Raw genomic sequence first — 27638 nt, forward strand, 5'->3', positions numbered from 1 at the left:
ATACCGGAAGAAGATGTTTAAAGCAAAAAAGTGTTTAAAGCATTAATAGTAACAGTGAATTGGGTGTTTATTGCATGTGTAAAAGTGAAATGTATGACAACAATGGAGCAAAGACTGGGAATCAAGGCCATACTGCTATAGTCTTTCACCACACGTTTGAAGGTAGATTCAGATTGTTCAAAATGTACAATGTAAACCACATGGCAATGACTAAAAAAGCTTTCATTTTTTTAAAAAAAAGCTTTTAAAAGAAGCATAAATAATAAGCAAACAGAGGAGACAAAATGAATTTTATTTTTAAAGTGCTCAATAAAACTAGAAAAGGCAGAAAAAGGAAAAAAGAAACAGAAGAAATGAAACTAACAGAAAACAGCTAAGAGTCTATTTTAATACAACTATACAAGCAATAACTCTAAAGTAGAATGGCTTAAAAATAACAGTTAAGAATTGACAGACTGGATTAAAAAATGCAAGACCCAACTACATAAGCTTGTATTAGTCAGGGTTCTCCAGAGAAACAGAACCAACAGGATGGAACATTGACCATTGGCTCATGTGATCATGGGAGGCCAAGAAGTTCCACAGTCTGCTGTCTGCAAGCTGGAGAAACAGGAAAGCTGGTGTAATTCAGTCCAAGTCCAAAGGCCTGAGAACCAGGGTGCTCATGGCGTAAGTTCCAGTGGGGGCCCAAAGTCCCAAGAATCAAGGGCCAATGGTATGAGTCCCAGTCTGAGTCTGAAGGCCCAAGAACCAGGAGCACCAACGTCCAAGGACAGGAGATGATGGATGTCCCAGGTCAAGCAAAGAACAAATTTGCCCTTCCTCTGCATTTTTCTTCTATCCAGGCTCTCAACGGATTGGACAGTGTCTACCCACACTGGTGAGAGTGACCTTCTTTACTCAGTCTACTGATTCAAATGTTAATCTCTTCTGGAAACACCCTCACAGAACACCCAGAAATGTTTTATCAGCTATCTGAGCATCCCTGAGTCAAGTTGACACAGAAAATTAACCATAATAGAGCTCTAAAAGAAACCTATTTTAATAATATGATAGAAGACTTCCAGTTTCAGCTCCAACATATAAAGAATTTGGAAGTCCTAAATCACATCCTTATAAGAAAGAGATGAGAAAACGAAATTAATGGCTTTTCTTGGACCCATGAAAGAACCAAGGTTTCACAGCAAATTACCACCCCAATTCTGGACAGACAGGCAAATCCAGAGTCAAAGCTGAGATGTGCTTACCTGAAGCAAAATCCACTGGAACAACAAACTGATAAGAATACTTAAACGGTAGTTTTGATGAAGTGCTAGAAGTTGGGTGTGGACTAGCTTAAGAGTGAGAAACTTCTGGGAGCTGCAGTATTGGAGCGGGGCACATATTCATGGGATTTAACTCCAAGAACTCCATCAAATTCTGAGTGAAAGGTTGAGAAAGATCCCCTCAGAGCTCTGGCAAGGGGAGGATGAATAGAAATCATCAAAAAATGTGCCAAGAGTGTTTTCCATAACAAAAGCCTAGTCTCTAGGGAAAAGACTTTAGCAGAGCCTTACCAGGGTCACAGTGTGCGCAGCTTACAGCGCCAGTGCACGTACCCACCAACTTTGGGGGCCAGGGCAGTGCAAGTCTAGGTCAAAATCTGAGATGGTCAAGATCTGAAGAAAGCGTAGGATAAACAGTCATTGCCAAACTGTCTTCTGGGAAGTCTTAATTGCTGCTCCCAGAGCTAAAATTTCTGTGGTGAAATAAGCTTGAGAAATGCTGCATAATGAATATCACTCCTAATGATTCCTATAACACATTAACATAGAAATTCATAGACTCAGAAATTAATACAGACTCAGGGAAATCCAAAGCAAAACTGAAAACTACTACAAGTTTATTCTTAATGCTGTTCGGCATGAGAAGCATCAGAAGAGTTTGTTTTATTTGTAATAAATATGACACCTGGGCCCCATCCCATACCTGAGATAAGAGGGGCCAACAGCAAGACTCAAAAAAGAAACAAAGAATTGTAAATAAGAAGGGTAGAGTAGAACATTTTTTTTCTCAGTAAAAAATAAGTTCTTTGCAAGAATTAGTAGTGATGGAAACCACAATGTGTCAGCCCAAAATATGCCTCTTTAACATAAAAACTATTTTGAGGTGAAGGCAGTTAAGCAGCAAACCGAGAAAAAAACTCCCAGGTTTCTGCCTCAAGGCAGGATATACATTCTCCCTTACTGGAGACAAACTCTTAGCTCAGAGACAGCAGCAGGGGAATCTGCAAACATTTCTCCATTAGTTTCCTCACATACATTTATGTTCCCACAGTCTGCCACCCTTGGCAGCCTAAAACTGTCATTTCTTTCCTTTAGCATTTCTCCACAAATTTACTGTTGTTGAAGATACTATGTTAGCCAGAATTCTAAGCCACCGCTTTGAGTTACAATTCATTTTAGGTTTCTCCTGCATGATGTGCTGCATGTGTGAATAAATCATGGTTTTTTCTCTTGTTAATCTGTCTTTTTGTTCGAGTCCCAGCTGAAAACCTAAAATGGGTAGAGGTCAAGTTTCACCTTCCCTACAGCAGTATGACACGGGGCTCACAGAGGCTTGAGAAAAGAGGAAAAGATTTGGAATCACTGCCACCAGAGATATAAAAAGAAATCAAGGGATTAAAAAAATAAAGTTTGTTTACCAAGCAGCTCAAAGAGCCCACTTGAAGTCAAGAGAGATACTTCATGGCAGAACCTGTCAACCTGGTTCCACAGCCCAGAAGGAAGAGCCAAGGAAAGGGATGGATGAGTTTCCCCAAGGACTGGAGATTAACCAGGCAGGGATGGAGAAAGGCCTGATGGGCAACTGTAGAAGTTTCCTGGGGCTGCCATAACAAAGTACCACAAACTGGGTGATGGACAACAGAAAATTGTCTCACAGTTTCAGAAGCTAGAGGTCCAAAATCAAGGTGGTGACAGGGACATGATCCCTCAGAAGCTTCTAGCCTTTTCCAGCTTCTAGAAGCCCCGGGTATTCCTTGGCTTATAGCAGCATAAAGTCAATCTCTCCCATAGCCATCTTCCCTCAGCATCTTCACAGGGCATTTCCGTGTGTGTGTGTGCATGTACAAATTTGCCGTTAACTATAAAGGATACCAGTCATATTGGATTAGGGCCTGCCCTAATGACCTCATCTTAATTTCCAAATAAGGTCACATTCACAGTCAGGACTTCAACGTATCTTTTTGAAGGGCACAATTCAACTCATAATAGCAAGTATCTTGAAGAGTTAAGGAGGACTCAGCAGAAATAACTGAATGAGGGGGTTCATTCTTCCTATTCAGGCTGGACAGGAAGATAAGCCAGGATAAGCTGGGACATAGGAGGGGGAGGAGGGCTTAGGGAGGCTGCTGGAAGTTTTGTGAGAGGCCTCATTAAATCACTGCCAGAAAGTCTATTCAAAGTCTATGGAAAGTCTGGGAAGAAATACACTAAAATGTTGTAGAGGTGGGATTACTGATAATTTTAATTTTCTTTACACTTTTTTTATGTTCCAAATTTTCTACAATAAGTACAACATGACTTTTATAACCAGAGAGAAACAATCATTATTTTAAAAATAACTACCCAGTAACTGCCATAATCCTCTGGGTGCATGCCATCTAGAGAAGAAAGTGAGGAAAATACGCATACAAGATGAAAACAGATCAAAATAAAAACCTGAAACAAAGATGAAGCTGATCCACAATCCCCGAACTGGTGGGATCAATCCCACAAAGTGATCCCACAAATGAACGTACAGGAGAAGAATGCAGGCTTTCACCTCAGAGAGATCTGGATTTAGTCCCAACGCTCCCATTTGCCAGCTGAGCAATATGGAGCGAGTTACTCCAAAGGTATGCTCTCTCACTTGACAAAAAAGTATTTTAATTTCCATCTCATCTAGCTGTTCCCAAGAGTCACACGAGAGCATTATGTGAAGAGGCGTGAAAACTTAACAAGTGCTCCCAGCGTGTTCAGTGTGACGTTAATTATCTTGTATATACAATGTATGAATCTGACAAACGGATAGCGTAACACAGGAGGGCAGAGACCTGGTCAGGTGAAGAAGAGTAACGACACGGGCAGAGTAAGGGAAGATTTCCTCAATCTTCTGATCCAGAAAAGTGAGGGATATCAGAAGTTACTGGAAAGAGAAGGAATTACGTGACTAAATAGAAAGAGATTCTATAAATTCGTCACATTTCAGAAAAGGTGAGATAAGCCGCTAAGGTGAGATGTCCATGCTATGAGTCTATAGCACGTTGGGATGCTTCAGAGCGCAAGTGATGAAAACGAAACTACAATCACCTTATACAATAAGGGAGCAATAATCTCATATAACAAGAAATTTGGGATTAGTGAAATTTCAGCAACTGAACAATGGCAACAAAGACCATGTTTCTTCTTCCTTTCCACTGTTACTGTGCTTTCCTCAATTCCAATAGAGCAGCTACCATCAGAGGGGCTGCGTCTTCCCCTTCACACACTTCTAACATCTCTTTAAAAGCTACAAGAACTTTCCCCAGAAGCACCTTGGGAAACTTCTCCTCCTATCTCGTTAGCCAGAAACCCCTTGCATGGGACTGCCTCTCCTGAAGCACGTGGAGGGCGCATACTAAACAGCTGAATTAGGAAGAACCAGAAGAGAAGGAGAGAAGTGGGTGGGGCAAGTGGTTACTGGAAAGGCAACCAACGTGGTCTGCCGTATCTGTGCATACGACAGCCAGGGAGGTAAACAAATCATGAAATTGGCATCTGAATGGATAGTATTGATGTACTATCCAGGATCAATATGCATGAAGTGAAAGAAGAGGACCAAGGGATGTATGTCCCTGGGCTGGGGTATAGGAAGACTCTTGGGCAGAGAAAGAACAGCCTCATTTCCCACCAGTCACTGATGGAATGACTAAAGATGCTAATGGACTCAACCAAAAAAACGGCCGGAGACATGCGGCAAAAGAACAAGAAAAAGTGTGCAGATGCACTCCATCCACAGCATTGTAGAAGGAGACCTCCCCAGCCCCATAATCTAGGAAAACGCCCACCCGTTGAAGAGCTGGCTCTTGCTTGGTAGGACTTACAGGGAAGCTTGTTAGTGGCCGACAGCCAGCAGGACTCCAACAAATAGCCCAGATTCCCAGATTGGGGGACACTTTTGAACTATCAACAATCCCCATGATGTCCTCCCGACACACCCCCACAGCAATCTCCAGGCTATCTCGGTTCTCAACTTCCCAGTAATGTTTCCCTGAAGCGAAAACGTTTTTTCCCAAAACACAGGGTAAATGCTGAAATCTCTCTGCAAACTGTGTGGGCTTCTGAGGATTCCTCCATCCAGTAAAGTAGCTCCACGCTGTCGAAAATAATGGCCAAGAACTGGCTGATGCTCCATTTTTCACATATCTCCCGTCCTGGGAGAAGATAAGTTTGGGATGAGCTGTGTCTTCAGCTGGATTTACAGCCACTGTAGAGAAAATGAGAGCTGAGATAATGCAATCGCTTACCACCAACCCTCCTCCAGAAATGCCCATCTTTTCCAGCTTCAATTCCAACCTTCTCCTCCTAACAAGTACCGTTAGAGATGAAACTCATCGCTGACTGTCAGTTGATCCTCAGCTGGGCCTAGCAGGCCATAGTACAAGCTTCAGCAACCTGAAATCTTCATTCCCTTCTGCTCTCAAAGACCAAGACCTATAAAATGGGCAGCTCACTATTTCATGGCCCAAGTCTTCATAATCAGCATAAAATTTGGAGAAACATTAACAAATTCTGACTTATGGAATCAGTACCAGACCAAGGTTGTTGACTGGCTGGTTCTTTGTACAGGTAAACATAGATGTCATCAGTGACAAGGTTTCCGTTCACTGGGCATCTCCACAGGCCCCCAAGAGATAACTCAAAATGGAACTCATTATCCTAAGTCCCCTTCCACCCTCTTGAGACTAATCCTCCCTCACATGCAGACATCTTGTCTTCTATGTTTTCTAAGGTGTAAGAGCATTACTTCCATCCAAACAGTCATACTTTGAAATCTTGAGATTATTTGACTCTTCTTTCCCTCTGACCCTCAATAGCTGACAGTGACCAACTTGTATCAACTCTACCTCTGAAATATCACTCAGGTTCTTTTCCTCCTCTCCATTTCCACTGCCACTGCCTTCACTCAGATCTTTAGCATCTCTCACTTTAACTGTTTATAACTTCCTCCCTGTCTCCAAATTCTCTTCCCTCTCAAACCCTCTCTGTCACTCTAGTTCCAGAGACTCTTTTTTAAGCCAGGAATGGATGTTAGGTTTGACAAATGCTTCTTCTGCATCTACTAAGGTGATCGTATAGTTTTCCCTTTTTAGACTGCTAACGAATTACACTGATTTTTCTAATGTTAAACCAACCCTGCTTTTCTGGGATAAATCCCAATTGATTGCGATGTATTACCCTTTCAATACATTGTTAGATTCAATTTGCTAAAATTTTCTTTAGAATTCTTCTATGTTCATGAGGACCATTGATCTATAGTTCTTTTCTCTTTTAATGTCTTTGTCTGATTTGGGTATCATGGTAATGCAGGTCTCATAGAATGAACTGGGAAATATTCTCTCCTCTTCATTTTTTTGTAAGAGTTCATGTAGAATAGATATTTCTTAAATGTTTGGTGAATTCACCAGTGAAACCATTTGGGAAGGTTTTTAACTACAACACCAATTTCCTTCACTGAAAAAGGGTTATTCCAGTTATGTATTTTTTCTTGAGTAAGTTTTGGTCATTTGTGTCTTTTAAGGACTTTGCCATTTCATCTATATTGTCGAATCCATCAGCATAAAGTTGCTCACAATATTCCCTTATTATCTTTTTAATATCTATAGAATCTGTGCTGATGTTGCCTCTCTCATTCTTGATACTAGCAATGTGTGTCTTCTCTTTTTTTTTTTCTGGTCATTTTGGCTAAAGATACATCAATAAAATTGATATTCTCAAAGAACCAGCTTTTGGTTTCATTGATTTTTCTGGGTTTTTTCCTTTTTTTCTGTATTCTGTTGCAATGATTTCTGCTCTGATTTTTATTATTTCCATTCTTCTGTTTACTTTGGGCTTTATTTGGGGCTCTTCTTTTCCTGGTGTCTTAAGGTGGAAACTGAAGTCACTCAATTGAGAACTTTCTTCTCTTCTAATACAGGTGGTTAGTGCTATAAATTTCCCCTTAAGTACTGCTCTAGCTGCACCCCACAAATTCTGATATGTTGTGTTTTCTTTTTCATTCAGTTCAAAGTACTGACTAATTTCCCTTTTGATTTCTCCTTTAATTCATGGGTTTTTAAGAAGTATGTTATTTAGTTTCCTAACATCTGAGGATTTTCCAAGGATATTTTTGTTACTGACTTCTAACTTAAATACTTTGTGGTCAGAGAGCATACTTTGTATGACTTGAATCCTTTTGAATTTACTGAGTTTTGTGTTATGGCCTACACTAGTCTATCTAGGAAAATGTTCCATGTACCCTTAAAAAAAATGTGTATTCTGCTGTCGTTGGGTGTTCAATAAACATCAGTGCGGTCAAGTTGGTTGCCAGTAGTATTCAAGTCTACTATATCCTTGCTGATTTTCTGCCTACTTGTTCCGAAAATTATTGAAAAGTCCAGCTATAATTGTGGATTTGTCTATTTCTTATTGCAGCTTTATTAGTTTTTGCTTAGTATATTTTGAATCTCTATCATTAGGAGTATAATTGTTTAGAACTGTTATGTCCTCCTGATGAAATGACCTCTTTACCATTAGGAAATGACCTTCTTTATATCTGGTAATATTCTTTGCTCCGAAATCTACTTTGATATTAATTTAGCCATTCCAGATTTCTTTTTACTGATGTTAGCACGGTATATCTTTTTCACTGTTTTACTTTGAACGTATGTAAGTCTTTATATTTAATGTGTGTTTCTTGAAGCATATAGTTGGGTCTTGCTCTTTTATTCAATCCAATCGATCTCTTCCTTTTGATTACAGTATTCAGATCATTTATATTTAATATGATTATTAATATGGTTAGGTTTGTGTATATCTTCTTGCTACTTGTTTTCTATTTGTCCTATTTATTCTTTTTTCTCTTTTTCTGCCTTCTTTGATTAAGTAATTTTTTTATGATTCCACTTTATCTCCTTTATTGGCTTATTAACTATAACTCCTTGTTTTATTTTAGTGGCTGCTGTAAGGTTTACAGTATACAACTTTAACTTATCACAGTCTCCCTTCAAGTGATATTATACCACTTCACATATGAGAACCATATAACAGTGTACTTCCATTCTCCTCTCCCAACTTTCATCTGTTGTTGCTGTGCACCTCACATGTAAATATGTTATAAATGCCACAATACATCATTTTTTGTCTGTCTGTTTAAACAGCCAATTAGTGTATTAGTTAGCGTTTGCCAGAGACACAGAACCAGTGTTTATAGAGAAGTGTATACAGGAAGCACACAGAGAGAGAGATTATAAGGGATTGGCTCATATGTGACTTGCCAGTCACTATATGTGTGGGACGGCAGGCTCGAGTCCCAGGGATAGCCAATGTTCCAGTCTGAAAGCCTTCAGGCAGGAAAAGCCAATGTTACAGATGAAGACCAAAGGCAGTCTGCTGTTGGAGTCTCTCTCTGTGGGAAAGGTCAGCCTTTTGGTCTATTCAGGCATTCAACTGACTGGATGAGGAACACCCACATTATGGAGGGCAATCTGCTTTACTCAAGTCTCCAGACTTAAATGTTAATCTCATTCAAAACACCCTCACGGAAACACCCAGAATAACGTTTAACCAAATATCTGGGCACCCCACGGCCCAGTGAACTTAACGGAAAACTTAACCATCACAATTACCATTTAAAGAGATTTAAATAATAACAAAAGTATATATATTTACTCACATCATTACCACTTTGGGTGATCTTTTACTTCTTTGCGTAGATACAGACTTCCATCTGGTAACATTTTCCTTCTGCCTGAAGGACTTCCTTTAACATTTCTTGCAGTGTTGAACGTAAACTCTTTCCGTTTTTGTATATCTGCAAACATCTTTATTTCACCTTTGTTTTTGAAGTGTATTTTTGCCAGGAATAGGATTCTAAGCTAACAGTTTTTAATTTCAGTACTTTAAAGATTTTGCTCACTTGCATTGTTACCAATGAGAAATGTGGTGTCACCTTTGTCTTTGTTCCACTGTTAGGTAACATGTCCTCTTTCTCTTGTTGCATCTCTTAATAAGATTTTTTCTTTATTGCTGATTTTGAGTGAGTTGATTATGATGTGCCTTGGTGTAGTTTTCTTCATAGTTCTCATGCTTAGGGTTTCTTTAGCTTCTTGGATCTCTGTACTTAGAGTTTTCATCAAATCTGAAAAATGTTTAGCCATTATTTCTTCAAATATTTTTTCTGTCTAATCTCCATCCTCACTCCTCTCCTTTAGGGACCCCGATTACCATACGTAAGGCTGCATGAAGTTGTGCCACAGCTTACTCTTCATTTTTTAAGTTCTTTTTTTAACCTGTGTCTCGTTTTGCACAGTTTCCACTGTTCTGTCTTCAAGTTCACTAATCTTTTGTTCTGAAATATCTACTCAACTATTAATCCCAACCAGTGTATTCTTCATCTCATCATGTAGTAGTTTTCATCTCCAGAAGTTTGATCTAGGTCTTTTTTATATTTTCCATGTCTCTATATGCCTCTTTAGAGAATACAATTATAATGTATGAATGTCCTTGTATGCTTATTCCAACATCTAGATCAATTCTGGGTCAGTTTCAACTGATTCTTCTCTTCACTATGGGTCATGCTTTCCTACCTTTATGCATGCCTGGTAATCTTTGATCAGATGCCAGATATTGTGAATTTACATTGTTGGGTACTCAAACCTTTTTTTTATTCCCATCAGTCTTCTTGAGCTTTGTCCTGGGATGCAGTCAAGTTACTGGGAAGTAATTCAATCCTTTTGGGTCTTGCTTGCATGATTTGTAAGGTGGGTCCAAAGCAGTGCTCAGTATAGTTAATTATTCCACTAGTGAGGCAAGATTTTCCTAAGTACTCTACCCAATGCCCCATGAATTACGAGCTTTCCAATCTGGCTGATAGGAACAGGCACTATTCCTAGCCCTGTGAGAGCACCAGGAATTGTTCCTTCTAATCATTTTAGAAACTTCCTTCCTCACCCTCAGATAGTTCTTCACAACCATGTACTGATCAGCACTCTGATGAATATTTAGGAGGTGCCTCTATAGATCGTCAGGATCCTGTCTCTGTACAGCTCTCCTCTCCAGTGCTCTCTGAACTCGCACTGCTTTGTTCTTCCTGTTCTCTCAGCTCCATTCCCCAATTCAGGGAGTCTACCTGGCTCCACCTGCTATCCTCCCTGAGATGGCCTGGAAACTCTCGCAAGGCAGCAGGCTGGGGCAATCATAGAGCTTACCTCATTTGTTTCACATTTTTCAGGGATCACTGTCCTTCACTACCTGACATGCAGTATTTTGAAAACTGTTGTTTCATGTATTGTGTGTTCTGTTTTTGTTTTTTTAATTAACTAAGTTTCAGGCAGAAGAGTAAATCCAGTCCCTGTTACTTCATTTTAGCTGGAAGTAGACACTCACAACATGGTTCTTAATCAGGGATGCGCACGTGAGAACTGTCTGCATAGCTTATACAACGTGTACATGCCTTGGTACTTCCCCGGAGATCCAGTAAGTTTATCTTCAGTCCTTCCTACACTCATCTTTTCAACCTCAGCTCCTGCTTTTCCCTAGAACGTACATTAAGGTTTAGTCACATTAGCTATCCCCCTTTCATTTTATCCACACCTTAGCTCATGCTGCTGACTCTGCTTGGAAGGGTATATCCCCATTTTCCACTCAGCAAACTCCTACTCAGCCCTCAAATCTCAGAACTGTCACCTCTGCCATGAAAACTCCCCCACCTCATCTCCAACAGAGCTCTTCTTCTGGACTTCTATAAGATGTTATTCACACCACTATATTATAGTAAGTGATACATGTCTGTCTCTGTAATTTGCTTATGAATTCTTAGAAAGAAAAGAATAGGTCTTCTTCTTTTTGTATCACCAGTACCTTATAACACACAGTATGTGTTAAATAAATGTTTCTTGAATGAAGCATATTCAAGTAGTTATTACCATTTTTCCTGACACTTGTGTTAACTGCATGCTCTGTTTCCTCCTTCCTTTCCAGACTTTTCTCACTAATTATTCTCTTACTTGAAAGATTTCTAGGGAGCGCCATATCCTAGAAATTCTGCTCACCTTGGAATCGCTTCAGCATTTCCTTCATCATTGGTATCCGGCACACAGTCTTCACCTTTAGAACTTCAAGGGAATAATTCACATCCTGGTTCTCACTCCTAAAGAAAGTACAGAGGCTGCTCTTTTAGGCGACAGCTAGGGCAGCCAAGACCCCCAACTCCCACCTGAAGGTCCCAAGCCCAAAGCTCAGATCACTTCTTTCGCATTCCTCCTTCCAAAAACGAACAGTAGAATTCCTCCTCCACAGACCCCTCAGGGTGTGCCCAGATTGATCTATGGAGCCCAGGCCATGTTTCCCTCTCTGCTCAGCTGTATCTTTACCACTCCAATCAGGGCCTCAAAAGAAAGCAGGAGCTCATACCTGGTCAACACATCTTTTGGATTCTGCAAAAAAAAAGAAAGAAGTAAGTGATGGATCTTCCTCTTGAGATGCAGTACTCAACTTTGTAAGCAGGTATTTTCTGTCAGTTGTTTTTGTTAATGTCACATATGATCTCACGCTGCCAAAGCCAATGGGTTGATACAACGTAGTCTTTTTTTTTTTTTTTTTTTAAATTTGGGTGAGTTTATTCTGAGCTTAAATCTGAGGATTATAACCCCGGAGAGTCTTTCCACAAAGGAACAGAGCACTCCAAAGAAGTGGTGGTATAAGGGTGGTTATATACCCTCAAGAGGATGTTTCACATAGGATTGAAATGTCCCTTTTACAATAGTCGCGAGACTGCTCTGTCGGCACAGCGATTGATGGAAATAGCAGGTAGATCTTCTGTCTCTGTGAACACAGCAGGGTGGCAGTCTGTTGTCTCCAGCTGGGTGGTCACAGGTGAGCTGGGAGGTGAGTGCAGCAATCAGTACCTAGCCTAAGGAAAAATGCTTATCCCTAAGGAAATGCTAATGTGGGGGGAAGTTGCACCTTTATCTCAAGGGCCTTTGTTCTGGCCATAGGAAATGTCTAAGCAGATATGCAATGCGTGCTCAATAGCCACAGTCAGGCCCTTTTGAAAAAATAAAAAGTCAGGCCGAATTAGGTTTATACCAAATGGCTTCCTCATATACTCCAATATATCCTATTGCTTGCCATTTTTATTTGTCATGGTCATAAGTCACTTGAACCACCTCCGTCAAAATCACCTACAGTACTTAGGGAGAATACAGTTTCCTGGGGCCCCACATTAAAGCCACTGATTGAAAATTTGGGGAGATAAGCACCAAGAATTTGTATCTTTTTTTTTTTGAGGAAGATTAGCCCTGAGCTAACTGCTGCCAATCCTCCTCTTTTTGCTGAGGAAGACTGGCCCTAAGCTAACATCCATGCCCATCTTCCTCCACTTTATATGTGGGACGCCTACCACAGCATGGCATGCCAAGCGGTGCCATGTCTGCACCCAGGATCTGAACCAGAGAACCCCAGGCTGCCGAAACGGAATGTGCACACTTAACCGCTGTGTGACCGGGCCAGCCCCCAAGAATTTGTATCTTTGACAAGCTCCCCAGGGGATTACCAGAGTTTGAGAATCATTGACGTATGCAGGTTTCCAATATTTTTTTCCCCTAGAAGTACCTAACCCAAACACAGTGCAAATGTAAACACTAAAAATCTTTGCAATTTCAAATACCTAATACATTGATTCCACTTTTCAAAAACTGCTTATATGGAGGGAAGCTACTTTTAGAGTAAAGTTTTTCAAAAGTTGAGGGAAGTATTATGATTTTGTTTGTGGATTACTTCTGTAATAAATGTTTACCTCAGTTAATAGCTTTATTTCTGGTAAACGTCATCTTTCCAATATCTTCAGAGTTTTTTAGGATTTAATTTTTGGATTTATTCTCTTTCCAATAATGTAACATACATGTGTATATGTAAACATAATAACCATGTTTCCTTCATTGAATATAAATTCTCAAAACAACGTAGTCTTTTTTCATGTGACGCCTCTGCACTATTTGACAATGTTGACCAATTCTTTTCTTGAAACTCTATTCTTTCTCCTTTAGCACCATGACATTAACTCTCTCCTGGCCTTTTGCCTATTTCTCCATCTATTTAATCACAGACAACAAATATTGGTGAGGATGTGGTAAGAATATAAAATGGTTCAACCACTTTGAAAAAAGGTTTGGCAGTTTCTTAAAAGTGAAACATAAATATACCACATAGCCCAGCAATTCTACTCCTACAATCTACCCAAGAGAAATGAACATATATGTCCACACAAAGAATGGCAGGCAAATCTTCATAGCAGCACCATTCATAAGAGCCAATTGGTGGAAACAACCCAAATGTCCATCAACTGGAGAACAGATAAACAAAATGTGGTATATTCTACAATGGCATCCTATTCGGGCATTTTAAAAGGTATGTTAATACAACACTAATATGTGTTACAACATGAATGAATCTCAAAAACACTATACTAAATGAAAGAAGCCATACACAAAAGACCACATATTGTATGCTTCTGTTTACATAGTTAGAAAAGGGAAATCTAAACAGTCAGAAAAGTAAGTTGTCTGGCCCTGGGAGTAGGAACAGAGATTAACTGTAACAAGCATGAGGGATCTTACTGGGCTGATGGAAATGCTATAAAACCAGACTGTGGTGAGGAATGCACAACTTGGTAAATTCAGAAAAATCACTCAATTGTACACTTAAAATGGGTGAATTATATGATATGTACATTATACCTCAGGAGAGTTGGGTTTTTTTAAAACAGTATATCAAAACAGTTAATTACCATATGAAAAAGTTCTCAACCTCATTAGTCATCAGGGAAACACCATCCACCCTTTGGGAGGAAGGAAGGAGTGTTGATCGAGAGCATGAGATAATATATATACATTCAGGATAGCCAAAATTAAAGAACTGACAATTCTAAGTATTGATGAGGATACTGAGCAATTGGATCCCTCACACATTGCTAGTAATGGTGGAAATTAATACAATCACTTTGAGAAACCGTTTGGAATCATTTACTCAACTGAACATATGCATGCCCTGTGACCAGGAATTGTTCTCCTAGGTACACAATGGACAGAAATGTATACATAAGTGCACCAAAAAAGGCACGCTCATAGTGCTTTTTTGTAACAGTAAAACTAGAAACAACCCAGATTTCACCAAGAAGAAAATGAATAATACATTTTGGTATATTGACACAATGGGATACTATACAGCATGGTTTTCCAACCTCGGCACTAGTAACATTTTGGGTTGGAGAAGTCTTTGCTGGGAACTGTGGGAGAGGCATGTTCTGTGCATTATAGGATGCTCAGCAGCATCCATGGCCTCTACACACTAGATGCTAGTAGTAACTACCCCTGAGTTGTGACAACAAAAACATCAGATATCATCCTCCTCGGGAAGCAAAACGACTCCTGATTGAGAACTACTGCTCAGCAGTGATGAAAACAAACATCTACTGCCAAGTACAACAACATAGAACAATCTCACAAACATAATGTTGAACAAAAGAATCCAGACACAAAAGAGTGCATACTGAAAGATTCTTACTCAAAAGCAGGCAAAAAGAAGAGTGAGAAGTCTAGAAGGAGAATACCTTTGAGGAGAAGGGAAGGTGTGTTGACTGGAGGCATGAGGAGGGCTTCTGGGATGCCACTCACATTCTATTTCTTGAGGTGGGTAGTGGTTACATGGGTGGGTCGCTTAGCGATAACTTGTCAAGCTTATGATTTATACATTTTTCTCTATGGATGTTATACTTAAAATGTTTTTAAGTGTTTATTATGACAATAAAAATAATATTGCCAAAATCTGTGGACACAGTTAAAGCAATACTTAAAAGGTGAAAGCATAGCATAAATTTACCAGCAAACAAAAGGGTAAATCTAAGTAAGTTAAGCATGTCAACTTGAGATGTTGAGGAAAGAGCCAGAGAGCAAACTCAAGAACCAATAAGGACAAAAACAATAACGACAAGGGCAGACATTGATGATTTCACTACAGCATTACTTGTAGTGGTAACAGTGCTGGGGGCAACCTGGGTATCCATTACTAGAAGAGGGAAATGGCACAAAAGGTGGTGGATGGACATATGGATTAAATGTCTATATAGCAACAGGACTGGATCTTAAAAACATAGTGCCTAAGGAAAAAGGCAAGAAACAGAATGCAACAAGAACTCAAAATCATTGTATAAATTAAAAACAGATACACCCAAGCAATGCTACATATTTTGCAAGAGCATTCAAATCAAAAGATAAAAATTAAGCACAACAGAATGATTTTTATTTTCAATGTTTCTGTTTCTAAAAAGAATAGAAGTTAGTTATGTGCTAAAAGTGAAGGAACAAATGAAAAAAACAAATGGATAGACCCATGGATGGACAAAATCAGTAAAATAAGTTCTCTTAGGCTCCGAGATCCTATGATCCAGTTCCACCTTCTTTAATCACTTCCCTAACCCTGCACTTATGTTGGCTGATATATTTTTTTGTAAGCATTCTGCTGCTTCATGTATATCTTTGAGGTTTTAGACTCTGACTAGATGTTAAACCTATATTTTAAGAACACTGTTTACACATGGTCTTCCAAAGATTCTGCTGGAGTATATATTTGGATATGTCATTGTAGCTTCATTGCTCAAGCAAGTTGTACAAGTTCTAGACAATTCTTGGAAATCATTACATTTAGATATAACACCCAGATAGCAATTTCTTGTTGAAAATAACTGGTGAGTGGGTCATGTTTCTCTCTTCCTTAAGAGTAAAATAGAAAATTGTCTCCTTCTGATAAGAAAAAATAGTAATGGCAGACTGAAGGTATTCTTGAGGACACTCTTCAATGGTTCCTTTATCTTCAGTCACATGATATGGAGGAAAGAGAGTTCTGAGGGATCTGAGACCAAAAGTGAATTATTTTAGTGAAAGAAAAAGAAGACAGTCACAAACGTTGGATCCTCCAAAAACTGAAAGAAGCTATAAGGACACTTTACCTACAGAGGATATGATGGTAAAGATTAACTCAAGGGAAGGCCTTTTGGTAACAAAGTGGCCTACAGACCCAAATCTAAGTGCTAATGAATCAGAATTATAATCTTTTAAAGATTGCTAAATATTTAGAAATTATTTAAATAAACATACCAATCAAAATCTAGGGCTAAGAACAAAGTTATATCAAGCTGTGATTGTAACGGTTAAAAATTAGTGAGATGGGGCTTGCCTGGTGACGTAGTGCTTAAGTTCACATGCTCCACTTTGGCAGCTCAGGGTTCATGGGTTTGGATCCCGAGCACAGACCTACACACTGCTCGTCAAGCCACGCTCTAACAGTGTCCCACATAAAAAACAGAGGAAGATTGGCACAGATGTTAGCTCAGCAACAATCTTCCACACCAAAAAAAAACAACTAGTGAGAAAGATAAATTTCTCTTAAAAACTGTCGACACAATTATCTACTTTGTGGTTTTATGTTTGCTGTTTTACTGTTTTAACAGAGAATTATAAACATATAAATAAGATGAACGGAAGTCTTATATGTGCTTTACATCCTAGATAAACCATTAGACCAAGTGAATCTAAGTACCTCACATTACCTGAGCTCAGCATACCTAAATTTCACCTTAATTTCCTTTGAATGGTGAATCTTTGACTCTAATTTTATAATGACAGTAGTAACACAATTATCAACAGAGAAAACATTTCTTCTATTAAACCCACTCACCAAGAAAGACATTCAGCTCTAAAGACCAGAGGGAGATCAGTTAACGCTGTGAACTTACCCCTCCTCCGCCCGCCTCACCTGAAGCAATTCCAGGGTGGAGCTCTGGCTCTTCTCCCCGACCTCTGCGATGAGCTTCCTCAGGGAAGCGATCATTTGATTGAGCCGTAACATGTTCTCTTTCCCCTTCTTCTTCACCTCTTCTTCTTCTTTGCTCAGTCTCTGAAGAAACAGTTGCTCTTCTTCAGCCAGAAAGCGGTGCAACTTTGCAAACTCTGTGCTGAATCTTAACCGCTGATTCTTCAGCTTCTCCTACAGTCACATGAGATTTGCTCAGTCCATGTTGTGCTTGGCCCTTGTGCCTAAATTCCTTGCATGTCTCCCCAACAATCCATGGTCCTTCCATCCTAACCATCTCCTCCAGAAAAGCTCCTGCCCACCGCCAACAAATTTCCACTACTCCTCTATTTATAGTTACTTGATATCTCCGTACTAGTCTTTACAGTATTAATTCATTCTTTGTAACATTTGAGTCTCTGCTGAAGTCACGCACCACAAACAAAGGACCACAAATGGTCCTTTTTGTTGTGGTCCTTTTGTTGTGGTCAACAAAGGACCACAAATACAACAATGGTCCCATAAGATTAGTATCATATAGCCCTGGTGTGTGACAAGCTATAGTATCTAGGTTTGTGTAAGTACACTCTATGGTGTTCACAAATTGATGAAATTACTAACGATGCATTTCTCAGAACATACCCCAGTTGTTAAGCGATACATAACTGTACTGATAGCAGTGCCCTGTTTGTATACTTTTTAACTAAAATGCACTTTCACATCTATTATTTAGTTTAGCTCTCAGAACACCTACTGTTCAGTTTTGTGAAATCTTTAGATGCGCACGTGTGCGCACATCATGCCTCACAACAAGACTAGCAGCTCTGAAAGCTAAGTCCATTTTACCTTCCACAATGCCATGGACCCAAAGTGACTCCAAACTAGGATGTATATTTAGGAAAAAGTGGTAAGGAAGGGCACACTACCACAAAATAGAGATATGAGGATGAAGTGTGTGGAACTCACATCTCTCAAAGCCACAGGTCAGTAGGGACAGATGCTTCCCGTTCTATCACCTTATCTGCCAGGCGCCTGACAAGTGATGACATCCTGCAAGCTCTTCCAAGCAAAACCCCTTAAGCAGCCTTGGACTGAATGGGCGTCAGGGGCAAGAAATGCCCGACCACTTCTGCTGTTACCTTCCACTCTGCAGCATTCTTCACTTCCACGTCCTGTAAATCCATGGCTTTCTTCATCTTGGCCATCAGACTACATTGAATCTTAAGGAGTTTTTCCTGCCAGCAGAAACACATATCAGAGAGAAATCACCTCTCCAAGTATCTTCCTTGTTCAAGAGCTAAAACTCACCTAATCCAAAAAGGGAATGAGACTGAGAAAATGTTGAAGGTCACAGGCCTATGTGAAAGAAATACTCTGTTCTCAAATCACCATAACACTTTATAGAGTTTGCCTACTAAGTGGGCAAAAACTAAAAATTGTTAGAAGATTAATAATTACGCAGTATTGGCAAAGGAGAAGGCATCTGGCACCATAATAGTAGGAGAGTAGAAAGGTGCCACCTCTTTGAAGGAAACTGGCAGAATTAACAAAATTTAAAATGTGCATAATCCTACTTCTAATAATTTATGCCACAAAACACTAGCAAAAATAATCCGTGTGCATAGGAATGTTTACTGCAGCATTACTCATTATCCATAAATGGGGAAGTAATACATAAATTATGGTATATTGATACTCTGCATCAATTTCAGGCAGCTCTCTATATATCGACATGTTATATTAAGTTAAAACTAAGCTGTAAAACAACAGTATTGCATAATTATGTTTTGAAAAGAATATACATGCCTGTGCACGTGTGTGTGCGTGTGTGTGTTTGTATTTGAACAGAAGGAATATCTAGAAGGATATATACCTAAGTATTATTAACACTGGTTATTTCTGGGGAATAAAAATGGGTTGGAAGTCGGGGGCGAAGACTAGAAATTTTATAAATTTCTGTTTTGTTTGAATTTCTACAAGAGGCATATATGATTTTTGTAATTTAAAAACCTGAATAAGCTATTAAAAAATAAAATGAGTCAACCAACACTAACAAAGTGGGCTCTGGACAGGGGCAGCACCTGATAGCAGATGTCAGACACGACCTTAGAGACAGAAGTGGGCAGGTGAGAGACACACACAAGGGGAAAACCAACAGGAAGTGATGACCAAATGGTTACAGGAGGAAGGAGTCTAGCTTTAGCCCCTGGGTTCTGGCTTGAGTAAATAGCTGGATCGTAGGTTATTTACCAAGTTAGGAAATAGAGGAAAATGAGCAGTATGCAAATGGAAGGAAAGAAAATAAATTCAACTTGAATCAACTGAGTTTGAGATGTCTCTGGGACAGACAAGTGGATATAGTTAGCAGTTAAGAGTCAAGGAGGAGATCTGAGCTGCAGAAGCAGATTTAGGGGTTAAAGCACAGGCAGCAGTGGAAGCCACGCGGGTGCGTAAAATGAGCGGGTAAGATTCTACAGGGGAAGAGGAGGATCAAGGCTAGAACTGCAACAACTACATTTAAGGCGTGTGCAGAGGACGAAAATCCTGCAAAGAAACTAGATGAGTGGTTGGCGAAAAACCAAGAGAGAATGGTTTCTTATATACCAAAGGTAGAGAAAATTTAACTTAACAAATGGTGAATACTGTGAAATGCTGAAGAGTGGCCTAGGGCAACTTTCCTTAAGTCTGAATGTACATCAAAACAAAAAGTTAAAAGAAAAACAAATGAATAGAACTAAGAAACTAGCAATACAATTTTATTTTAATTCTTCCCTAGGAGAATTTTTTTTTTTAATTAATGTTATGATAGATTACAACCTTGTGAGATTTCAGTTGTACATTTTTGTTAGTCATGTTGTGGGTACACCTCTTCCCCCTTTGTGCCCTCCCCCCACCCTCCCTTTTCCCTGGTAACCACTGATCAGATCTCCTTGTCAATATGTTAACTTCCACCTATGAGTGAAGTCATATAGAGTTCGTCTTTCTCTGACTGGCTTATTTCGCTTAACATAATACCCTCGAGGTCCATCCACGTTGTTGTGAATGGGCCAATTTTGTCTTTTTTTACGGCTGAGTAGTATTCCATTGTGTATATATACCACATCTTCTTTATCCAATCATCAGTTTCTGGGCATGTAGGCTGGTTCCACATCTTGGCTATTGTAAATAATGCTGCGATGAACATAGGGGTGCAACGGACTCTTGAGATTTCTGATATCAGGTTCTCCTAGGAGAATTTTTTAAAACTAAGCATTATCAGTTTACTTCCAATCATTTACAAATGACAATGGTTAAAATAAAGTTAGATAATCTAAAAGGCTGACAACACCAAAGGTGGCAAGGATGTGGAGCAACATGAACTCTGATACAATGTTGGTGGGTGTGTGAAATGGTACAACCACACTGGAAAAACGTATAAAATTAAACATACATTAATCCCAGGGCCCAGCAATTCTCCTCTTAGACACAGGAAAAATGAAAACATGTGTCCACAAAAAGACCTGTACAAGAGTATTCAGAGCAGCTTATTCACATAATGGAATACTACTCAGCAGTAAAAAGTAACAGACTACTGACACAAAGTGGATGAATCTCAAAATCAACGTGCTGAGCAAAAGAAGCCTACTTAGAAGAGTACAGACTATATGATTCCATTTATATGAGGTTCCGGAACAGGCAAAACTAATCTGTGGTGGAAAAAAACGAGAACAGTGGTTGTATTGGATGGGGGAGCGAGCAGAGATTAACTGGGAAAGGGTGTGACGGAGCTTCCTGGGGTAAGGGTAGTGTTCTCTACCTTGAGATGAGCCTGCGGTGCCCAGGTGTATGCATTTCTCAAAGCTTAGCAAATGGACACTTAAAGGGTGTGTATTTAATTGTACGAAATTTTACCTCAAATAATACCATAAAAAATGTTAAATCTGGTTAATGATATGCATGCTAAAATACAGGAAGAAGTGTACTATCTGCAATTAACTTCAAAATGCTTCAAAATAAAATAATTGGTAGATGCAGAGAAGATACAGACGGATAGATAGGTGATAACAGAGTAAAATGTTAATGGCAGAATCCAGATGTGGGTATACTAGTGTTATTATAAAATTCCTTCAACTTTGATGAATGCTTGAAAACTGCATAGCAAAATGCTGGGGAAAAATAAAAGTAGGTTATAAAGAGATTTATATAATTCTGTTATAGATCACACAATCACCTGTGCTATCTTCTTCCTAATACAATGTTTCCTAACATTATACAATCTATTTATTACCCATAGTTGTTAACTAGGTATATAATCCTGCTACTCAGTATGCTAGCTCAAGTAATTTTATTCCTTTATTCAGTTATATATCTGCCACTTTGTCATCAGTGTCAAATTTGATCTACGTGTGAGGCTTGTAATGAGATCAATAGCTCCTCTGAATTGTGACCAAGATTTTTTTTTTTTAATTTTTCACTTTTGTTTGATAATGGGAAAAAATTAAATAATCTTTTAAATAGAACTTGTCAATTTTTCAGAAGTCCTTAACAATTCCAGTATGCAGGAATTATCCTGTATGATTGGTTCCCATTAGCCAACACTCCACCTAGTCTTTCTGAATCCTGCCACAGCCAGATCTAACCAGGGCCCCTGAGGAAACCTGGCAACCTTTTGAGAAGGTTAGAAAACTCCTTCCCTGCAACGACAGGAACTGCCACAAGGTGGCAGGAGGGCAACACCAAGCAATTCAAAGACAGAGGTAGCAGAAGTTTAAAAAATCACTTTCTTTGCATTTAACATCAGAAAATTGCATATAGAAAATCATAAGCATAATAAAAAGGTATACATTTATACAACGAATACGTTTGCTGACTTGTAGTTCAAATAACATCGAACTTCATATCAGACCTGAGTTTCGGTCTAGACCTGCACAAACTAGCTATGTATCTGAGCAAGTCAGCCTCACACATTTCCTGTGTCACAGCTTCCTTAACTATAAGATGAAGACCACTGGACTAGCTGGTCTCTTGAATACCATCCCAGCCCTTAGGTTCTGTGAATTTCAGTCATTGTAACCTCTGTATTCAATCTAACGACCTCCACCATCCCTACCGCCACCTCCTGGTTCAAGCCACCATCGTCTCCTGTCTGGACAACTACAATAACCTCCTGACTGGCCTCCCTACTTTCAATCTTGTCCTTCTCTCATCCACTATCCACAGAGAAGGCAGAATAATCTTTCTAAAAATCAATCAGATCATGTCACTCCCCTGCTTAAGATTCTTCACTGACTTTCCTCACCACAAAGAAAACCCAAACACCTTATTACGGCACCTTATTATGGCCCAAAATGACCCCACCCTTGTCTACATCTCCCAGCTCATCTCGTGCTACTTTTCCCCTTCTCATGATGCTCCAGGTGCAGAGACCTTCTTTCAGTTCAATAAATACGTCCAGCTCTTCACAGCCTCAGGGTCTTTGAATTTGCCATCCACCGTCTGGAACGTTCTTCCCACAGCTCCTCAGATGGCTGACTTCTTTTCATCCATCAGGTCTCAAATGAAATGTCATCTCCTCAGAGAAGACTACTCTGTTCACCTTATGAAAGCCCCTGTTACTTCTCTGTCATGGCACATTATCTCTTTCACAGCACACATCACAACCTGTGATTATGTCATTTATTTGTCTGTCGATTGTTTACCTTCTAAGCCCAGCCCAACTAGACTGTGAGATCCATGGAAACAGTCTTTGTCTTGTTCACCATTGTATTCCCAGTGCTGTGTCTGGTACTGCAGTACAGTATCTGACACAAAACAGGTGTTCGAGAAGTATTTGTTAAATGAATACCAATGAAGGGATTGGCTCCTAGAGTCAGTGGACTAAATATTGGCATGAGGGAAAGAAGAGCTGTGCTTGGAAGCCTTTTCCATGCAAACAATTTGCTCCCTGAAGTTTTTGAAGCTATTTCTTTCTCTGTTCTTTCCCTCCCCCATGACCAACGACTCTCTTAAAACCAACTTCCGTTGGAAAAGATTTTTTGAGATTTCCCTCCGTGAAAGTACTAAGATGTAGGTCCATGGTTCTCTATCTTATCTGTACATCAGAATAGCCTAAAGAACTTTTAAACAACGCTGACGCCAACAGCCCTACCAACTGAATCAAAATCCTGGGGGCGGGGAGTGAGGGAGACGCCTGGTTTGGCTATTTCCTAAAAGTGCTCCTGGGTGGTCCCAATGTGTATCCTGAACCACTGGTGTGGCCCAAAGGAGCAAACAGAGTGGGCTAGGAATTCATCGAAGCAGGTTTCCTAGATACAGTGCTCAGGGGCTCAGATCCTGAGAGGAAGCATCTGGCACACGTGTGCAGGGCCAGGTATGGGTGTAGGCCAGGGGGTATTTTCCATGGACTTAGAGAGGTCCCAACTTCTAAGACACAGTGCACCCATGTGAGTTTGAGCTGGGAATGGGATGGTGGAAACAGGGTCGCTCCTCCCAAGAGCGAGTTAATGCTTTTCTAACTTGGGGTGGGGATGGAGCTGGAGATGGCTCAGTGGAGCAATGACTAAGCAGAGGAGGGTGCAGAAAAGGACACACACTGGGGAATTCTGCCTAATGACCTGACTCCTGAATACCTGCCCAGTCAACGTTGTGACATTCAACCCACCGCAGCATTAGTCTTACCCACTCACTCCCCAGCTGCTGGACCATTTGTTTAATCCTGAAATCCCACCTCTTCCAAGAAGTCTTCTCAGCTAGACTGGCTGTAGCATAGTGAAAAGTGCAATGGACTAGGGGTTAGAGGACCTCAGTCCAAGCTTAGCCACTTCCTAGTTCTGTGACCTTTGGCAAGTGACCTCACATCTCTGTGCCTCAGTTGCCTCATCTGCAAAATGGGGATAACAAAATCCATCTAATAGAGCTGCTATGAGGATTAAAGAATTACTACACAAAAAATGCTTAGAACTGTGGGTGGTGCATAAGTCATCAATAAGTGATGCTAGTATTAATATTATTATTACTATTATTGCTGAGGATTGAAGCTTTAAGTGCTATTTTCCCCTTTCAGATCCAACCACTTACACTTGTCTCAGCCCTCCCCCACAAAAGTATTTCCCTTCCACTTCTCTCATGGGTCCTTTCAATCTCTTTTGGCTACTAAATATTGGTGTTTCCCAAGCTTCTCTTCACGCCCCTCTTTCGTTACCCTTTATGTTACCCTTTTGTCCCCCTGGGAAAATCTCATCTGCTTACTTCTTCCATGACTTCAAGGATAGGCTGATGATTCTAAAATACTGTGTTTCTACCTTCCTATGCCCCCTGCCTCCTGTCCCTCTTCCTTGGACTTTCTGTCACAGATACTTCACACTCAACACATCCCAAATGAGCACCTGATACCTGGACTGCCATCCTAGACTCCCATCTCTCCCGGACCAACCAAGTCCGATTAGTCACCAAGTCATTCAACTCCAGCTCATAATTAATCCATCCACTCTTCTCCATCACCCCTGCCCTGCACTAATGCAGGCCCCTAATAACTCCTGCTTGAAATGGTGCAACAGTAGCCGAACTGGCCTTCTCCATTCATCCACATGGATGCCAAAGGGATCTTTCTAAAGCAAAGAAACTGATCATGTCACTCCCTGCCTTAAAATCCTTCGATGACTGCCATTGCCTGAAAGAGAAAGCTCAATCTTTTCAGTATGATGAACAAGATCCTTCATGACTCGCTTTCACCTGTTTCTTCAACCTCAACTCCTTCCATCCTCCCTCCCACGCTCTACACTCCAGAAGTACGGAGCAACCTCTAGTCCTCTTACATAGCACACATTATTCCACGGCGCCACACTGCTGAATATGCTGTTCCTTTGGCCTGAATATTCTCTCCTCTACCTTGCACTCACCCTTCAAGAATCAACTCACATTTAACTCCTCTGTGAAGCCTTTCCTCACTCCTCACTGATCCCTCCAGCCTCAGACCTTCTGTGTACTTGGAACAAACTTTGATAACTCTCACATATACTGAAATTATTGTCTACATGCTTACGTCCCCAGCAAGTCAAAGCCCATGTCTTTCTCATCCATTGACGTCGATTCTAGAACAATACCTGACATACAATAAGCAACAAAAAAGGTTACTGAATGAAGAAATGAACGTACACTTTCCAGTCTAGCTTTGCATCTGTTTCTTGTTCATAGTCTGCTGATAAAACTGTCTAGCATTTTACAGTTTACATTTTAACTTGTATCATTAAATTCTTGTATTTAACAAGTACTTACTAGATACCAATTCTGTCGGAGAGCACTGGAGTTACACCATCAGTAACGGAAGGGGGTGGGGCTACTCTGGAAAGGATGATCAAGGAAGGTCTTCAAGCTAAAAGCTAAAAGGATCTAAAGGATGGAAAGTGAGGGTAGAGAAAGAAAACAGGCTTGAAACAAAAGCAAGAAGGCCAGCGTGGCTGGAGCAGAGAAGGTACACTGATTTATTCAACTAAGGCTTCTTAACCCACGAGATAGGCAGGACAGCCAAGCTCCAAACTCAAATATTAAGTGATTTTTCCCAGCTGATGAGGGTAGCTAGTAACAAAACCCAGCCTCATCACTCCAAGTCAGGCTTCTCCCAAATCATCAGTTGTGTATGACACTTGTACATACAGACCCACACTGTCCAATATAGCATCCATGAGCCACATGAGCACCTGAAATGTGGAGAGTCCGAATTGATACGTGCTGTCAACAGATTTCAAAGACCTAGTATGAAAAAGAACTAAAATACCTCACTGATAATTTTTCATACGAATCAATGCTGAATGACAATAGTTTGGACAATAGGGTTAAATAAAATACATTATTAAAGTTAGCATTATCTGTTTCTGTTTACCACTCGAAAAATTTTCAATTACATATGTGGCTCATATTATGTTTCTTTTGAACGGCACTGGTATACACCCTGTCAGTATGTTTGTCTCAAACCAGAAGCCCCTGCGGGACAGTCCCTTGAAAATTCTGCACAGTGATGACTGAGCCTTGCACCGCCCCTCCCAAGGCCAGTTTTAACTCCAACTCTGAGATCCGTGTGTCACTTAACTTCTCTAAAACTCGGGGGGAGGGGGTCATTCTTGCAATGGGACTCGTGGGTCTTTCACGAGAATTAAGTATTCCCGGGCAATACCAGCAGCCCCGGAACGGCCGGCTCACCCGGTAGCTCTCGAAGGCCTCGTCGATAGGCGCCATGGAGTGGCCCTGGTGCTCCTGGGACTCCCTGCACACCAGGCACACGGGCCGCTGGTCGTCCTCGCAGAAGAGCCGCAGCGGCTCCCAGTGGCGGCCGCAGACGCCGGGAGGCACCGGGCCCTGGCGGCGGCGCCGCGTCTTCTCCGTGAGCCGGGCCAGGGCCCAGTTGGGCCGCAGGGCCGCGGGCGACGACAGCTGCCGGCACTCGGGGCAGGGGAACGGGCGGCCGCCCGGCGCCCAGCTGCGGTGCAGGCAGCCGCGGCAGAAGTTGTGGCCGCACTCGATGGACACCGGGTCCTCGAAATAGTCCAGGCAGATGGAGCAGGTCAGCTCCTCCTGGAGGTCCTCGGCTTCCATGCCGCTTCTCTGCCCCAGAGCCGGAGTCGCGGTCGGCGCCTCCCAAGGGAGGGGAAAGCGTAGTCTCTCTTCCGGGGTTCGGGACCCAGCCGGGGCGCGCGCCGACCCGACGGCGACCCTCCTCCGCGGGCGCTGCGGGCTCGAAGCGCGCGAGACCGGAAGCCGCGGGTCTCCGCCTGGGGCGGCGCTGGCCTGGCCGCGGGGCATGACGGGGGGGCGCCTTCGGTCGACAATAGAGATGCGGAAATCCCCCCGGGCAGCCTAGAGGGGACTTGAGGAGCCCACGGATTCATGGAGTGCGCTCTAGGGCTGCGACGGAGCCGCAGGTGGAGCAAAACGGGGAGGCGCCAACGGACTTGGCCTGTCCGTCAAGGCTGAGGGGTGGGGTCAGCGTTCGCCAGCCGCTCCCGGCACTTTCAATCCTGGAGTCCTAGGCTGCAGCCTAGCGGCCTGGAGGGTGGAGGGCTGGAGAGGTCTGGGAAGCTGGGCTGGAGTGGGCTAAGGCGGCCCTGGGCCCGTTAGGCTTGCTCTTCCTGAAGTCTCCCCTTTTTCGTTCAGCCTCCTTCTCCAGGGAATAGAACCTGTTCTCGGCCTCCGACAGCAAGGTCTAGTTGGGTTCCCAAAAAAGCAGGATTTCCTACTGCCCCCAAGAAGCCCACCAGTTGGGAGCCCACAACTCTTCTGGAGTTTGAGGAGTCCAGGGAACTGGAGAGCCGACTTTCCCGGGGACAGAGCAGGAAAGGGAGTGCTCCCCCACGAGCTAGTGGGGACTATCTGATCGCCCTCACACCCTGATTTCCTTCTCTTTCTTCCCAAGCATCGGAGACAGACTCCAGGTAGAAGCAGCCCATTCTCATAGCATGGGACACACTCACCCACTGCAGATAGAGGTTCTGATAAGTCAGGGGAAGAGAATCTAGGATTCGATGGTCTTTCCGAGATCTGAGACTTCCCACCAGTGTTTTA

At 41.4% G+C, this 27638-nt stretch overlaps 1 protein-coding gene across 4 annotated transcripts; it reads right to left on the reverse strand.

Moving 5' to 3' along the window:
- Positions 1-272: 272 nt before the first annotated feature.
- On the reverse strand, positions 273-27039 carry TRIM4 (tripartite motif containing 4). Of its 4 annotated transcripts, XM_014846826.3 has the most exons (8): positions 26280-27006; positions 24618-24691; position 24572; positions 18245-18340; positions 17070-17300; positions 11673-11695; positions 11312-11409; positions 2505-5487 (listed from the first exon to the last, which is right to left on the reverse strand). In XM_014846826.3, the coding sequence occupies exons 1-8, from the start codon at positions 26877-26879 to the stop codon at positions 4901-4903; spliced, it is 1710 nt and encodes a 569-aa protein (XP_014702312.1). In that variant the 5' UTR covers positions 26880-27006; the 3' UTR covers positions 2505-4900. The 4 variants fall into 4 exon arrangements, with proteins under 4 accessions (XP_014702311.1, XP_014702312.1, XP_070340410.1 ...); XM_070484309.1 differs by lacking the exons at position 24572; positions 24618-24691 and adding an exon at positions 10714-10795 and having other exon boundaries at positions 5351-5487; positions 26280-27008; XM_014846825.3 differs by lacking the exons at position 24572; positions 24618-24691 and having other exon boundaries at positions 273-5487; positions 26280-27039.
- Positions 27040-27638: the final 599 nt, after the last annotated feature.

Source organism: Equus asinus, chromosome 14 (genome assembly GCF_041296235.1).
Source record: "Equus asinus isolate D_3611 breed Donkey chromosome 14, EquAss-T2T_v2, whole genome shotgun sequence".
NCBI classification, from domain to species: Eukaryota; Metazoa; Chordata; class Mammalia; order Perissodactyla; family Equidae; genus Equus; species Equus asinus.